General features: G+C 46.0%; 1 protein-coding gene across 3 annotated transcripts in view; it reads right to left on the bottom strand.

Annotated features, from left to right (window-relative positions):
- Window positions 1–15,192, bottom strand: part of WWC3 (WWC family member 3) — a 108,197-nt gene that overhangs the window by 58,033 nt on the left and 34,972 nt on the right. For 2 of the 3 annotated variants that reach the window (XM_019651206.1, XM_019651207.1), the window contains exons 2-3: window positions 12,749–12,858; window positions 7,622–7,825 (exon numbers count right to left, since the gene is read on the bottom strand). In XM_019651206.1, coding sequence (XP_019506751.1) covers window positions 7,622–7,825; window positions 12,749–12,764 — 220 coding nt within the window. In that variant the 5' untranslated portion in view covers window positions 12,765–12,858. Of the gene's footprint in view, window positions 1–4,747; window positions 4,868–7,621; window positions 7,826–12,748; window positions 12,859–15,192 lie in introns of all 3 variants that reach the window. The other variant, XM_019651205.1, reaches the window with a different exon arrangement.

Genomic DNA, 15,192 nt, shown 5'->3' on the forward strand with positions numbered 1-15,192 from the left:
AGGAAGTAACGCCACCACCACAGTCCGGGGAAGTTAAACACAAGTAACAATGGCATGAAATCATTTCCACAAACCTTGAAGTGCAGCATAGAGGTGTAGCAGGTACAATTGGACGAATACACAACCACCTGCTCCCGTGCTCCTTCCTAACTCCCAGTATCCTGAGGGTGTCAGGTATCTACCTCTTCCCCAGGAGACTCAGCAGTAGCCAGTCCTGGAAGTGATGCCTGATGAACCCAGACATCACGAGTCCACCAGTAGGAAGCCACCCCACCTCAGAGGAACTCTGTTATATGACAATGGATTTTCCTTATTGCCCAGGGCCATGGGCGGTAGTCTTTTCTGTGACTTACAGCTAAAACCATCCTAAATAATAGACTAGGTTTTCCTTATATTGATGTTACCTTTGCTACAGTCTCTAAAATTATAAATTTCCAGGACTGGGAGGAAGAAGAAGGCAACTCAGGTACCTAAGACAGTGAGTCCATTTTACCTTCAAATTCTAAGGAGAGCTGTGAACGCTGGCATAACTTTTAATAATATAATTTAATTTATATCAATTCTCAGTTCCTTACATCTGCCAGTTAGTCTAGTGGAATCCATTTCTGGAGACCAAGGAATAGCTCAGGACTCCAGACCCCATTTTTAATAGCACGCGCTCCACAACATTAGAAAAAATATCTTCCTCTGTTAAGACATGTCTCCAATCTCAAGGTTTATGATAAATACCAGACTTTCACCTCTGAAGCTTTCTTCTCTCTTGAAGAGCTGAGTGGGCAGAGCTATTAAAATAAATAGCTTAGGGAGTCCACTCAGGCATACACTATTGTTTTGGCTGACATAATAATAAGGTTTTAGTTTAGCTGGACCACAACAACGTAAATTATTATACCTTGCTATTACAGGGTGCCTTTCACATTTATTTCATCTATTCTCATAAAAATCTATGAGAGATGATGAGTACGTTCCCCCCACTTTATAGATTAAAGACTGAGTTTGTAGTGACTTTATCTACAGTCACGGAGGGACTTATGTCTGGAATTGGGCTCCTGTGGGTCACCTGTCCAACGTCCTTTAATCAAATTAATTTTCCAATGTAAGAAGGAATGGCCCTCCGGCGCCCCCAATGCCCATGGCCCAATAGTGAACCAGACCTGTGTCTTTAACATTCCAAATGCTGCAGACCGCAGTCCTTATCTTAGGTTTCGATCTTACAGGTTACTGAAAGGGGGAAACGTGTGTGTCTGTGTCTCCATCTGTCTCTGTCTCTCTCTTCCACACAGGCTTCCTCTGTGCTGTGAGAACCTAATGTCACCCCAGGGGGAGGACATGCTTTAAAAGACCAGGAGTTCTTCTCCAAAGACATCCTCTGGACAGATTGCTCCTGGGGACCGGGTGGGCGCCTCCAGGCCTTAGCACTGCAAGGAGTTGCTCAAGGGAGCCGAGGAAGAGTGGCGGAGAGGAGGCAAGCCCTGGCAGATTCCACGCTGACAGGTACTAACTACCAGAGCAGCGACAAATCACCGAGGCCAACAAAGGAGGGCACGACATTTTTTAAAGGCACCATAATAAGCAAAGGACCCAAAAAAATCAAGCCCACTCAGGGGTGACCTAGAGAAGTAACACAAGAAGCCACCGAGTCCAAATGAAGAATTCTCTCTAGAACAGACTAGGGGATTCTCTCTCAGTAAACATGTGTGCTCCACTACAACCTTCAAGATTGAGTCTTGCCAGCTAATACCTGTGAAAAATGCTGTGTGATCCATTTTTCTCCTGCCTGCTCCAACATGCTTGCATGAGGGAAAACAAAAGGCTGAATGGATGGACTTCGGCCCTTATCCTAATCTAGATAATAGATGAGAAACCCTTTACCAGAGAAGAAAGGAAGATAGTCTTTGTGGGAGGGGCTTGGAGCCTCAGAAAGAATGTTGGCAGGACTGATCGCTGATAAGGTCAAGCTTCACCACCACCTAACTCAGGAATTCAGGATGGGTCAGCACTTTCTCACCAGAGATAAGCCTGACTCTTTCCCAGCCACTCCAAGACTTTGCGTATAGACTATGGGTAGCTCCTGGGAACCAGGGTAACAAAGCCATGTTCCTGCTGCTAAGAGAGACAGCCAGTCAGTCTACACTAGAGGATGTCAACTCTGGGGGTTACGTGGGGAGCTGTAAAAAGAGAGAGAGAGAGAGAGAGAGAGAGAGAGAGAGAAAGAAAAGAAAAGGGGAAAAAAAGAAAAAAGTCTGGCCCCAGCCAAGGCCAGCTAAATCAAAATCTCTTGGGGTGGGGGCGCAGGCCGCAGCAGTTTTTAAAAGCCCTTCAGGAGATTCTTACATGCAGCCAGGCAGGGTTGAGAACCACTGGTGTAGACCAGGGGTTGGGAGACGTTCTCTGCAAAGGGCCAGATAGTAAATATATTTGGCTTTGTGGGCCATACAGTCTCTGTTCTCAACTCCACAACTCTGCCTTTGTAGCTGCTATAGACAAAAAGTAAGTGAATGGAGGTGGCTGTGTTCCAATAAAACTTTATTGACAAACACCCTGAGTGGACAGGATTTAGTCTGCGAGCCATACATAATTTGTTGACCTGTGGTTCAGACTATAATTTACTCCATGCAAGAATCCCTTCCAGAAGATCCCATAAATGGTCATATACTTCATCTGAACACATCCGGAGGCTAGAGTTTCTCAGGAAGAATGAAAGAGTAACTCTAGAAAAAAGGTTTCTAAAATAACGAATGTATTCAGTGTTAAAAGGAAGGCAAATAGAAGAACGTATGAGAATGAAGAAAATGGAACTGTAGAAAAAGTACCGGGTGTGTCTGAGGAAAATGAGTTCACTGCAGAACAAGCAGTTCCATCTCAGCACTCCACAAAGCATGAAACAGAACTGAGTACCAACAGCTAGCTCAGAAGCTCAAGCAAATCAAGTTGGGTTCTTAGCCTCACGGGGACACGTGTGCTCAAATCCATTAAAGCATCTAAGTTTGCTTTGGTCAGGCACAGAAAAGATCAAGGCTGAGATATTCTTAGATACCAGACGGTCCAATATCGACACAAAAATCATTCGTCTCCAATGAATGGAGTTCTATTCTGGTGATTTCCATAACTCAGGGGGAAGACTATGAAGGGTGTGAGCGAGATGCACTTTCCCTCCTGCCACCCTCCTCTGTACCCTTCTGCTCCGATATTAGAAATGGCTGTTCTAGTTAATTCCTCTGTTCACCATATTGCCTCATCTCCCCCTACAATCAGCCAGTAAGGATAAATTGTGTCCCCAACATTTAGTATATACCAACAGCAGGTGCTAAAGAAAGATCTGTTGAAAACTAAATAAACAGTGTAGCAATCCTACTGTGGGCCATGCGAAAGTCAAAAAGTAGAAAGTGCTCTGCCTTCCGCTGGCCCCATTTAGGGTTGCAAAATAGCAAGATGACTTGTCAATTTATAACCAGTCTTTATCTCCAGATAACTTGAACAATGGGAGGGCAAGGTGTTCCAAAAACACAGTCAGCTCTTCTGGCTACCTCTTCCATGTCCAGGAAACAGTGCCCAGCATGGAAGGCTACACACATACACACAGATCTGGATTCAAACCCAATCCTGCCATTCACTAGGTATGTAACCTGGAAGAAGTCCTTTAGCCTGCCCAATATTCAGTTTCTTGTGTGTACAACGAAGATAGCATCATGGGCTTCACAATGCTGCAATAATAACAATGCATAGAAAACACTGGCTCACTAAAGGAACACTGGTTCCTTTAGCTTCAAGTCAGTGCCAATGAAGGAACAATGGGAAGTAAGTCCAAATGTTCTTCTGTCCCTAGGACCAGAGCAAGGACACGCCTCCCTGACTTAGATGACTAGCGCTGAGAGCAGGCTGGGCAGTCCAGGAATGCTATGGATCGTACCACCAGCAGCTCCTGACATGGGCCCAGACCTCTGTAGGAGACATGTTAGATCATGGTGGTTCAAGCTAACAGGATCACTGTCTTGAACTTTATCCTGTGGCCAAAAATAATTCATTTGAGTCATAGCTAAGAGTTTTCCTCATTGTGACTGATAGTTCAGGTTAAATGGCAAATTGAAAGAGCTTGGTGAACACCCCAGGGACAGCAGCAACCAGATAAACCACTTGGGTTAATTCTAGATTCCATTCATAGTCTTTTCCCCTGATGACACCCAGTGGCCTCTCCGGCCCTTCATGAAAACAGCCAGGCCCAATCTGGCCTCCAAGGCAACCTACACAAGCAGATGCCAAGGCTGTGACTAGGCAGAGACTCCCAGGGGGCTGGGAAATGGAATCTGACAAGCATGTTCAAATTTCAAGTCAACACCACAGTCATCTGCTTCCTCGACTAAAGGTGTCTTCATACGCCACTTCGAAGGCAGCATCCTGAGAATCTTTTTTACTGGGCATTAATAAAATTCCGTGGGGCACAGGAAGGAATGTAATTGAGTGCAAGTCCCTATTTACCCCAATGGCCAGGGAATGCAAAGCCCATGGAGATATAAAAACCGATGCTGAGGGACATCCCAGCTCCATAGGACTACAACTTCTGAAACCTACAGGCTCGGTGCTGCATTAGGGTTCCTCCCTCGCGCCCCTCAGGCTGGGTGTGGATTCTGACGGGCTGCATCAGGTCCTCCTATATTTGCATCCTCAAGGGCTCCAGTCCCGAGTCCCCACGCTCACTGCAATGGACATGCTGGTAGCACTGGTAGGGTAGCCAGTAAGTAAGACACACCTTCTCTTGAGGCAATTTTTCCTCTCAATCGTTGGCAAGAAACTTCCTTCCAAGTCTTTCTGATACGTCCTTCTCCCGTTCCATGCTTGGAAACACTGATTGGAGAGCCGCTTTGGAGACCTAACCAAACGGGACCATGGAACAAATAAGGTGCCTGAAGGCTACTGGGAGGAAACACGCTATTAGGTTGAATCATATGAAATTGCCAATATTCAGACCTTTTTAAGCTACAGAAATGACAATTTTATATAGTTCAACCTAGCTTCTACCAAGTAACTTTCTGAAAGGTTTAGAATCGCTAACTGTATGTTCTCAGAAACAGTTAAAAAGCCAATGCTTTCAGCTTGATGTGACCTCAAGGCACCATGAGCTTCCAGTCCTATGAGATCACTTAAAAGGGGCCACATGCTGGGCCATAAAAGTCATCTTAACAGATTTCAAAAAACTGAAATTTTATAGCATAGTGTCTGACCACAATGGGATTAAATTAGAAATCAACAGCACGACATCTTTAAAAAGTCCCAACACCTTACTTTTAAAGAACCCATTGGTCAAAAAATAAATCACAAAGGAAATGAGAAAATATTCTGAATGGATTGAAAATGAAAACACCAAAATTTGTGGGATGCAGTTAAAGCCATACAAAGAGGAGAATGTATACCTTTAGAGGCTATGCGAGAAAATAAGAAATATCTAAAATCAATGATTTAAGTTGCCACTTTAGGAAGCTAGAAAAGGAGGAACAAATTAAAGCCAGACTAAGTAGAAAAATAGAAATAATAAAGAGGGAAAAGCAGTAGAGAGAAAACAGAACAGATGGGGGGAGAAAGTAACCCAAAAGCTAGCTCATTATAAAGATAAATCCAATCAACGAAAGTTTAGCTACACTGATTAAGGAAAAAAGAAGACACCGATTACTAAGATCAGGAATAAAAAAGAGAAGACACCACCTCAGAGTCTCCAGACATTAGAATTATAAGAGAATTTTATGAAACCTTTACGAACTTGACAGCTTGCTTGGATCAGTGATTGGCGATTTCCTTGAAGGCCAAATCCAGCTTGTTACCTGTTTTTATACGCTTACCAGGATAAGCCACACACTTTCGTTCACATATTGTCTCTGGCTGCTTTTGCATTATAACAGCAGTGTTGAATAGTTGTGAATGAGACCATATGGCCCACAAAGCAAAAATATTTACTGTCTGACCCTAGAGAAAAATTTACTGACTTTTGGATTAGTTGACATAGACAAATTCCTTGAAGCACACAAATACCAGAACTGATTCAAGAAAAAATAGAAAATCTGAATAGCCCTGTATCTATTAAAGGTACTGGTTTTGTACTTACAAACATTCTCACAAAGAACTCCAGGTCCACATGGCTTTTCTGGTGAATTCTATCAAATGGTTAGGAAAGCATTGATACCAATCCCACACAAACTCTTTCTGAAAAAAGATGGAGGGAACACTTCCCAATTCATTCTGTGAGGCCAGTATTATACTGATATCAAAATTGGAGAAAGACATTATAAAAGAAAAGAAAACTATGGAGATAAGAAACCAGCCTCTAAAAATTAGCATGGAGCTGACTCATCGCATTCTGATGGGCAGTTAAAAGAAAAAAACAAAAAAATCTAGGACATGCCGATATCTGAAGAACAAAAGAGGTAGACAACCTGGAAACAGCATACCATTATACCTGAGGCCCTACGTTCTCTCAAGGCACATGGTAAGAGAGCTAGCTGAAATTCCTGATATGGCTGGGAAAGCCCATCTCTCTCTTCCCCACAGCTTGTATGGCTTATCCACCTTCAACAGCAGCTGCAATAAAAACAGACCTATGGCCCCTTGGCCTTACCTCCATTCTGACTTGCAATGCAGAATAAAGCTTTGACCATATCTTAATGTTCAAAGCTGTGTCACCAGAGCCAAATACCTGGCAACATGACGGTCATGTCACAGGTAAGTCTTTCCATGTCTTGACTAGACTTAGGTTTTTAGAAAATAAAACCTAGCGGTACCAACTTCATATATTCTCCCCAAGCTCTCTGACACCCAGGACAGTTGTGACCATGCACACCTGTGGGGGGCTGTTGAGTGTGACAATTCCGCTGGGAAGGGATGGCTCAATCAGTGACTGACTGTGTCGGTGACAAAATGCCTTGCCTTCCAAGACTGGACCTGCTTCCTTCAATACCTGAGCATCTGCTGAGTACTACTGTAACGGGGAGCCACCTCCGGCAGCCTCCCGAAATAAGAGGTGTTCCCTTTGAGAACATCGGTGTGCATCCATCTAACTTGAGGGGCAGAAAAAGCCCCCTCCCCAATTGCCTGCGTTATACTGCGTTTCTCCACCTTCAGTGTGCTGCCCAGGAAAGGATCCTACAAAGAGACAGGTGCTTCACATATGTTAAGGCTCCTGAATCTCTCCATCCAGAATCAACGAAACCGTTGTGTGGATCTCCCAAGGATCGCCCGCCATAGTACTAACTGCAGGGATCTCAGGCGAAGGTCTTTTCCACGCTGACAAACGTGAGACACAAGGTTGTTTCATGTCACTACCTGAAATCCGCTTGTTTCTTTTCTCCCTCCCCAACCCAAATGTACGGAAGCTCCACGAGGGCAGGGACCTTTGCTTTCCTAGTTGCCAATCGCAGGGCCTGGGCACAAGGTAGGCACCCGGGAAGTATTTGCTACAGGAGTGGCTACTGAACGACCATCTGATTCCAGAGCGGGATACTGACGACCTGACAGTATGCGAATAGAAACCTTATGAAGCTGTCCTGCCCTAGTCAAGTTCAGCATGTGCAGAGAGCCTAGCAGAGAGGCGGCTTTTCAAGCCACACGTGTTCAGCACAGGAGTCCGTCCACTCACAGCTGGCGTAGGAGCGGCTGTCGTCCTCGCACATTCTGTGCAGCTGCTGGTACTCCTCCTGAGCCAGCTCGAACCGCTGCTGCTTAATCTGGTAGATTTCTTTCTTGGCATTGAGAGCCTCCTGGGCTACAATTAAATATTCCTTCAACATCCGTTCCTGCTCTCGCCTCCACTGTTCTCTGGGATCCTCAATCTGGGTAAGCTCTGAAATTAAAAGAGTAAGAACGTAAGTGACTTCCAAGTCAAATCTTTAGGTTGACCAGTAGTCATGCAGTTATGTGACTAGTCGATATGAAAATTAATTACCAGGATGCACATTATGGAAGAGTCTACAAAACAAACCTTCCTCACGGAACTAGTGAACTCCTTCTATTTTTACAGCCACAGTTAAAATGAGGACAAAACCCTATAGATATGAAATAGTTCATTGGAAGGGGAAGAGAATACCAGGCAATTTTTCACACTGTAAATAAATGTTGGCAGAGATGAACACAAATGGGCTCCTCGCGGTCAAACTAAGAGCGTTCCAACCTTCTTCTGACTGACCTCTGCCTCGGGTCTGACCGGCTGCACTGCCCCCTGACCCGGCTTGCTCCCCTCCTCCTTTCACCTCCCGCACCACACCGTGCAGTCCTTTCGCAATCTGCGTGGGCTTCCCCCATCTCCCACTCCAGCTTCCTCACCCTACAGGCTGCCATAAGGGCTCATGCCTTCCTTTGACTCCGATCTCTCTTCTGAGCTCCCATCTTTTTTTTCCAATTGCCTCCTAGATGCTTCTCCACCTAGACTGACCCAGAGTAACTCTGGGTCATTCGTCCAAAGCAGAACTTATTCTTACACGGTGCCCTTTTACTACCCAAACCCAAACCAAGCCAAACAATGACACAACAGCAAGTGCCTGCTTCTCCTCTGCCTTCCCTCTTCAAGTGAGCGGCACCCACTTAGCCAACCAGGGAATCCGGCCCGGGACTGACCCTCAGAGAAGCCTTCTCTTCTCACTCACCCAGAATACGGCATGGGTCATCAAGCAAGAACTGGGGAGTCCTGCCTGCAGTCATAACACTAATGACACGCCCTTCTCTCCATCTCCCCTTAGTTCCATCAGACCCTCAATGGTCTCTCTCCAAAAGCACCCACGCTTCCTGTCTCAGCCACCAAAAGCCATCCTCAGTGTGCTCACCAAAGTAGACTTCCTACCTCTGCTTGCAAGGCTTGAACACACAAACAGCTTTAAAGCACAACGTCTAGTATCCTCCACATGATATATGAGTCCCGAAGCTAACTTGCAGCTTCTTTTCTAGTTTCTGCCCTTTTCCCCACAAACATCCCCTAGACAGACTGGATTTGCCCTAAGTCCCCACCTTTGGCAATGCTAATCTGTGCACTTGTTCATGCTGCTTCTGTCCTCTTCTGCCCCCCAGGAAACCTCCCCATCTTCTAAGTCCCTTTGCGAAAGCACCTCTTTTTGGAAGCCTTCTTTGCCTGAGAGCATGTATGTCTCTATGCAACGGCTAAGACTGCTGTTCTTAGCACTTAGCACATAACTGCTTTTCTATTTCTTTGTTTCCCAACTAAACTACGAGCCCTAGAAGGCAGGTGCACAGCCTCGGTCATCCTTATGCTCTCAGCACCTTTCATCAGGCTGGAACCCAGAAGGCAATCCATTGTTGACTGCAGGCTCATTGAATGAGGACGGAAGAGGCAGTGTGCTCTGCGGACAGACAACTATGGTCCTGAAATCAGAGCCTCACATTGTGGGGATGGAGTGAGGAAACGGGCAAGACATCCCAACTCAGAAAACACTAACCCTCCCTTCAAGCAACAAATCTTCTACTGGCAACTTCCACAGAGGCGTGACCCGAAACGAAGTAAAAAAATGGAAAGTGGTGTCCCTGTTCCAAATTTATAGATCCCAGCCTATGGTTGCTGTTACAATGGTGACATATTGGAAAATATATGCAGGCTGCTGGCAGCCGAAATAAAATAAGAACGAGTTCATAGGAGAGAAAGGCTGGTAAAATTCCTGCACCCAAATCCTAAATAAATATGGAAAATAACTCTTTGTAAAGTGTGCTTGGGCAGTACTTCCACAGCAGCCAAAGGGCGGAAAGGACCCTCATTCCGTCAACTGATGACTAGATGGATAAAATGTGATCCAGCCAGACAATGGAATGGTATTCAGCCATAAAAAGGGATCAGGCTCTGACACTACAACATGGATGAACCTCAAAAACACGATGCTGCGTGAGAGAAGCCAGACCCAGAAGGTCACATGCCAGATGGTTCCATTGGTATGAAAGGTCCACAACAAGCAAATACACAGGGACAGAAAGGAGACTCGTGGTTGTCAGGGGCCGGGAGACTGGAGGGGAAATGGGGAGTGACTGCTAATGGGTTCGGGGTTTTACTTCGGGGCAATGAAATGCTCTGGAACTAGATGGAGGTGGTGGTTGTATAATGGTGTGAGCGTACCAAATGCCCCTGAACTGTACACTTCATAATAGTTAATTGTGTGTTCTGCTCATTTCACCTCAAAATGGTTGAAAAGGTAGATTTCATGTCATGTTTAATACACGCGTGCGCACGCACAAGTGCTTGCTAGGTTGTTGCAAGTAAGTTTTCCCTTTTAAATCCTCTCTCACCAACATCCCCTACCCCTGTTCACACTGCCACTGCAGGGCCCTCCTAGAAAGCCTCTCCAAGCCTTAAAAGCTCATATGGGGAAACAAGAACCCAAAAACCAACAAAAATCAGGGGCCTGCCCTAGCCCGAGTTGAGATTCAGCAGGCCTGGGGCGGGGCAGAGTCACGGCTGTTTGTAACTGCCCGGTGTCTCTGCGTTTATTCAGCCATGAGACCCACCATGGCCGACCGGCATTGGTCACACTGTGCCCAGTGTGCCAGAGGTTCCTGGGAACCTCGAAGGTGGTCAACCCAGGGCCCCTCTGGTCCCTCACCCCACTGTCGACCTGCACAGTTCCAATTTAATCTAACTGCCTCCTCAGGTTCGATGACCTTTTTAAAGCTGTGCTTTTCAAGAGCTGGATTCTCTCTCAGGAGTGAGTTCTCTAGAATGGGGTCTTTGGCACCCCATGTACAAATTATTACAACAAAAATACCTTTCTTGTTCCTGAAAAGAAAAAAAGAGAGTTGAGTTCCCTGAAGGTCTCGGAGGGAAAAGGTGGGTAACCCCGGAGCTGATGTCTCCACCAGCATGCCCCATGGTGCTGGGCCATCCCAGTTACGCTCAAGGTGGCAGCAACACAGCCCTTGATGATTACTCAGTTTTAGGGTTCACAGCCATGTCTAGAGTGTCATAGCGAATCCCTAAGGGTGGAGACTGGGTCGCACTTTCCTGCGTCCTCAGGGCCTAAAGAGTGGCCAGCACAGAAGCGCTCTATGACGCTTGCTGTGACTCAGCGGGCAGGCGAGCCAGGGGGCAGGGAGGGATGAGCAACTTGGGTTTATGAGAGAGACGAGCCAGAACAGGTCCTGGGCCTCAGCGGCAGGCAGGCAGGCAGGCAGGCTTTCCAGAAAGGTTGTGCAAGGCAGATGCCTATGCGGTTCAGTCATACCGCCGGGCCCCGGAGGCAAAAGCCTGGTGATGAGGCCTGATGAGGCCCTGCTGCACATGCACCCAGGCCCACAGCGCAGCGGGAACTGCCCTCACCTGTGGGAACTGCCCTGGCCTGTGGGAGTGGCCCTGGCCTGTGGGAGTGGCCCTGGCCTGTGGGAACTGCCCTACCTATGGGAACTGCCCTCACCTGTGGGAGCGGCCCTCACCTATGGGAGCTGCCCACTAGCAGCTGGGAAGGCAAGCCCAGATGGCCAGACACCCCGAATACACACAGACTCGAGGTCAAACGTGGCCATGAGGAGGGCTGCTCTCAGCCAAAGCTTTGCTAAGCACTGCACCCTGTCCAGTGGGCGGTGGATCCACCTAGAAGCCCTCTTCCCACTTGGATAACTGCCTGGGAGGGCAGCAGGGCCAGGGCTGTACTTGTCCCCAGTGCCCAATCTCTTGTTTCCAGAGCTGCAATCTAGTGCAGGGCTGAGTGCCATGTATCAGAAACTCCACTGCCCCAGGACTGACACAGGAAGCCTCGCCATTCAGGTTTCCAAATGCTGAATTTGGGAGGCAAGTCAGCAAGTAACAATGAGGAAATTGGCCCTAAAGACACCAACCTGGGTGGCTCACACTAGAAGGACTTGAGGACCCATGGCATCAGGCTCATGGGGTGGGCACTGTGCATCTTCAGGCCCTCCCAGCCTTCCCCGCACTAAATAAATCGGAGGGCAGAAAGCACACTCAGGGGAAGCCATGCTTTATGTCCCCAGTAGGAAAAAGTGACAATGACAGAAACACTTGAGGGCAGCTAGATTGAAAATGGGAGAGAATGAGAAAGTGTGAACCTGAGAGAGAAATGGATCCCCAGCTGATACCCGATCAAGGAAGGCTGATGAATGAAGAGGCAGAAAGCCAAGAGTGACGGGTGACGGGTGGAAAAGAGATCTAGAATGAAATGGAGCCTGTGAACCAGGAAGTGTCAACCTCAGCACTAGTGACATTTGGGGTCAGCTCATTCTCTGCTGTAAGGGCCATCCTGTGCATTGTAGAAAGCTTAGCAGCGTCTCTGGCCTCTAATCACTAGATGCCGGTAGCACCGCTCCCATGTGTGGCAATCGAGAATACCTCGCGACATTACTCAGTTTCCCTGGGAGGCAAAACCAGTCCCGCTGAGTACCACTGCTCTAAACAGTTCTACGAAGAAGGCTGGCATGGTCAAGGACCCATTATTTAACTTTGCAATAACCAACCTTCTCACTATGAGAAGTGTTTCTACTTCCAGACTGCCTGGGAAATTTATTCCTTAAATTAGACATTAAGACCCTCTGTTAAACATACGTTATGCAGTCTTCAGCAACATGCACGCAAGGTAGCTACATAACTGCTCCATTTTTTTAAAAACTCAGCTAATGAACACTTCAGATCACATTTGTAAAACCCAGTTTAACACTGCGTCAAGCAGTCATGACCATTTCGCTTCCCAAAAGGAGATTTAGCATCTTTGAGACCAACATTAAAACTCGTTCACATATAATAACTCAAATGTGGCACTCTACTTACTATTTATGTGGTCCATGTAATAAATTCCAATTTGTTTATCATATACAGTTTCCCATCCTAAAGGAAGTTCGTCCCCAACACAATCAGCAAAGGTCAATGGCTTTGTTATCCTGCAAAATAAAATTATAAAAGCAAATGTGAAAATCAGGTCAATTTCGTGTAACTTGGCTGAATCGACTCTAGAATTAGGTTTTAATACAAAATTATATAATACCTAATTGACTGCTTTGGCCCCAACTTTTGGTTGGAAAATTAATTCACCTGCTTTGCCTAAATAATAATCAGTAACAATATCAGTACGCACACAGTTAAAAGCATTACTATCTCAAAGAGCAACTTTAAATACCAGCGAAAATAGATATTGGAAGTTACAAAACAGGTAAAACAAGCATCTTCTTCCAAGCAGTGTGTTTAAGGAGGTGATGACAGTGGAATGCAGCTCTCTGCTTCGTGCTCATTCCCTGAGCAATGTTCCCCCCTCACAACTTTCCACCTCCATACATTACAGCTTAAATGAATGTATCTAAAATGCCTTTGTACTATTTTCATCTACCAGTGGTCATAAGTTAAGGAGTTAAACGTTGACCATGGACCAAATGCAAAAAAGCAAACAAGTATGGGAACAATACAAGGAGATGCCTGCTAAATACTGCCTGGATTCCTGATACAGTGGGAATCGAGATTGCAAAGGGTCCTTTTGGTTTTCTGCAGAAAAACAAGAAAAGCACATTGCCTACAGACCTCTCTCCTTGTAGTAAATCTGATTAAGGAAACCTTGGCTTGACATAGATAGATAAAGGAAAGGTTTCCAGATGGGTTTCTTTAAGCAGAACGCCCCCCTCCCCCACAGCCCATGATCACACTGATTGACAAGACAGCTGTTGTATAAAACGGGCCACACCTATAATTGTCTGAGTCCAGGCAGCGATCTATTCGGTCGGCTCTATAAATGCACACTGACTGGCATGCATGGGAATCCGATAACCTAAATTTCACTAACTCAATCCTCCCACATCCTCTGTTCAAGTCCCTGGCCCCAGGAAAGTGAGACACCACAACCACGGCCAAACGCCACAAGACCAGCATATATTTTGAACATGCTAGTCCCCCAAACTGGTTTGACAACAAGGCTGTGTCTCTCCCAGTAGCACTTGGACACAGGATGGTACTGATTGTAACTCGTCTGTACTTTAAACACATAGTTTTAAGAAGCTAGAGTCACTATCAGAACAGAAATATACAGAAGGCAAAATACATCACGGACATCCTCCCAAATAAATACCTTGCCCTCGAAAACCCACGACATCACAAGAGCCCACTGCATGCAGGTGCCATCCCACACCACCAATGTCCACGGCACGATTCCTTTACAGGTCGGGAATGCTGTGACAGTGGCGTGGTTCCAAGTCAAGCAGGTAAGGACAGGGTGTTGTGTGTGATTCAAGTCCCGAACGGGACCAAACCACAACAAAAGCAATGCTACTTTGAGATCAACTGAGTCCTGAGTACATCTCTGCTATTCTAGATTCACGTATAAACCTAGTGAAAAATGCCCAAGCACAGGCGCATTCTAAGTACGTTTACATATATGATCTCATGTAATCAACGAATAGAGGTGGGAGAATGTCCATCCCAGCATCACTCACAACAGCCAAAAGGTGGAAACTAAGGGCCATAAACTGTGAATGGATCTATGCTACAGCGTGGGTGGCCGTGGAAGTCATTGTGCCGGGTGAAAGAAGCCACATACAGAGTCCACGGTTGTGTGGTTCCATGTAGAAGAGATGTCCAGAATAGGCAAATCCATAAAGACAGAGAGTAGACCCGTGGTTGCCAGCACTGGGGGGAAGAGGGGCTGGGGAGTGACTGCTAATGGGAATGGGGCTTCCTTTAGGGGAGAGAAAATTGTTCTGGAATTAGATAGTGGTGATAGCTGCACAACTGTGAATGTACTAAAAACGAATAAACGGTACACCTTAAATGGTGAATTTTACAGTATATGTGAATTACATCTCAATTTAAAAAAAACTACAATGAACAGAACATGTCTGTGTATTAAGCTCATAATCTGTATTTACAATTATTTTCTTCAAAAGATTCCCAGAAGTAAATTTACAAGGGTCTAAGGATGTGAAGCTCCTTTCTCCATTTCTTAAATTCAGTGTAAAAAATGCAGACAGTGAAACATGAAGAGTAGGAAATAAGATCGCCTAAAACCCAGAAGCCCTGGGTTCATGCTTTAGTCTACTCCCCCGCCCCCCTTCTTTTTCCTACATTTTTTCCACAGCTGACATCATACTAGATACAATTTCATACTCTGATTTTTTTCATTTGTGTATTTCCTCAGGCCCTTTAACTCTTTGTCAGCATCACTTTCTGTCATGTTGGAATCTTCCATCATGTGCAGTAAACCATAATTCATTTACCAGCCACCTCCAGTCATC

This window comes from Hipposideros armiger, unplaced genomic scaffold, assembly GCF_001890085.2.
Source record: "Hipposideros armiger isolate ML-2016 unplaced genomic scaffold, ASM189008v1 scaffold_155, whole genome shotgun sequence".
Taxonomy (NCBI): Eukaryota; Metazoa; Chordata; class Mammalia; order Chiroptera; family Hipposideridae; genus Hipposideros; species Hipposideros armiger.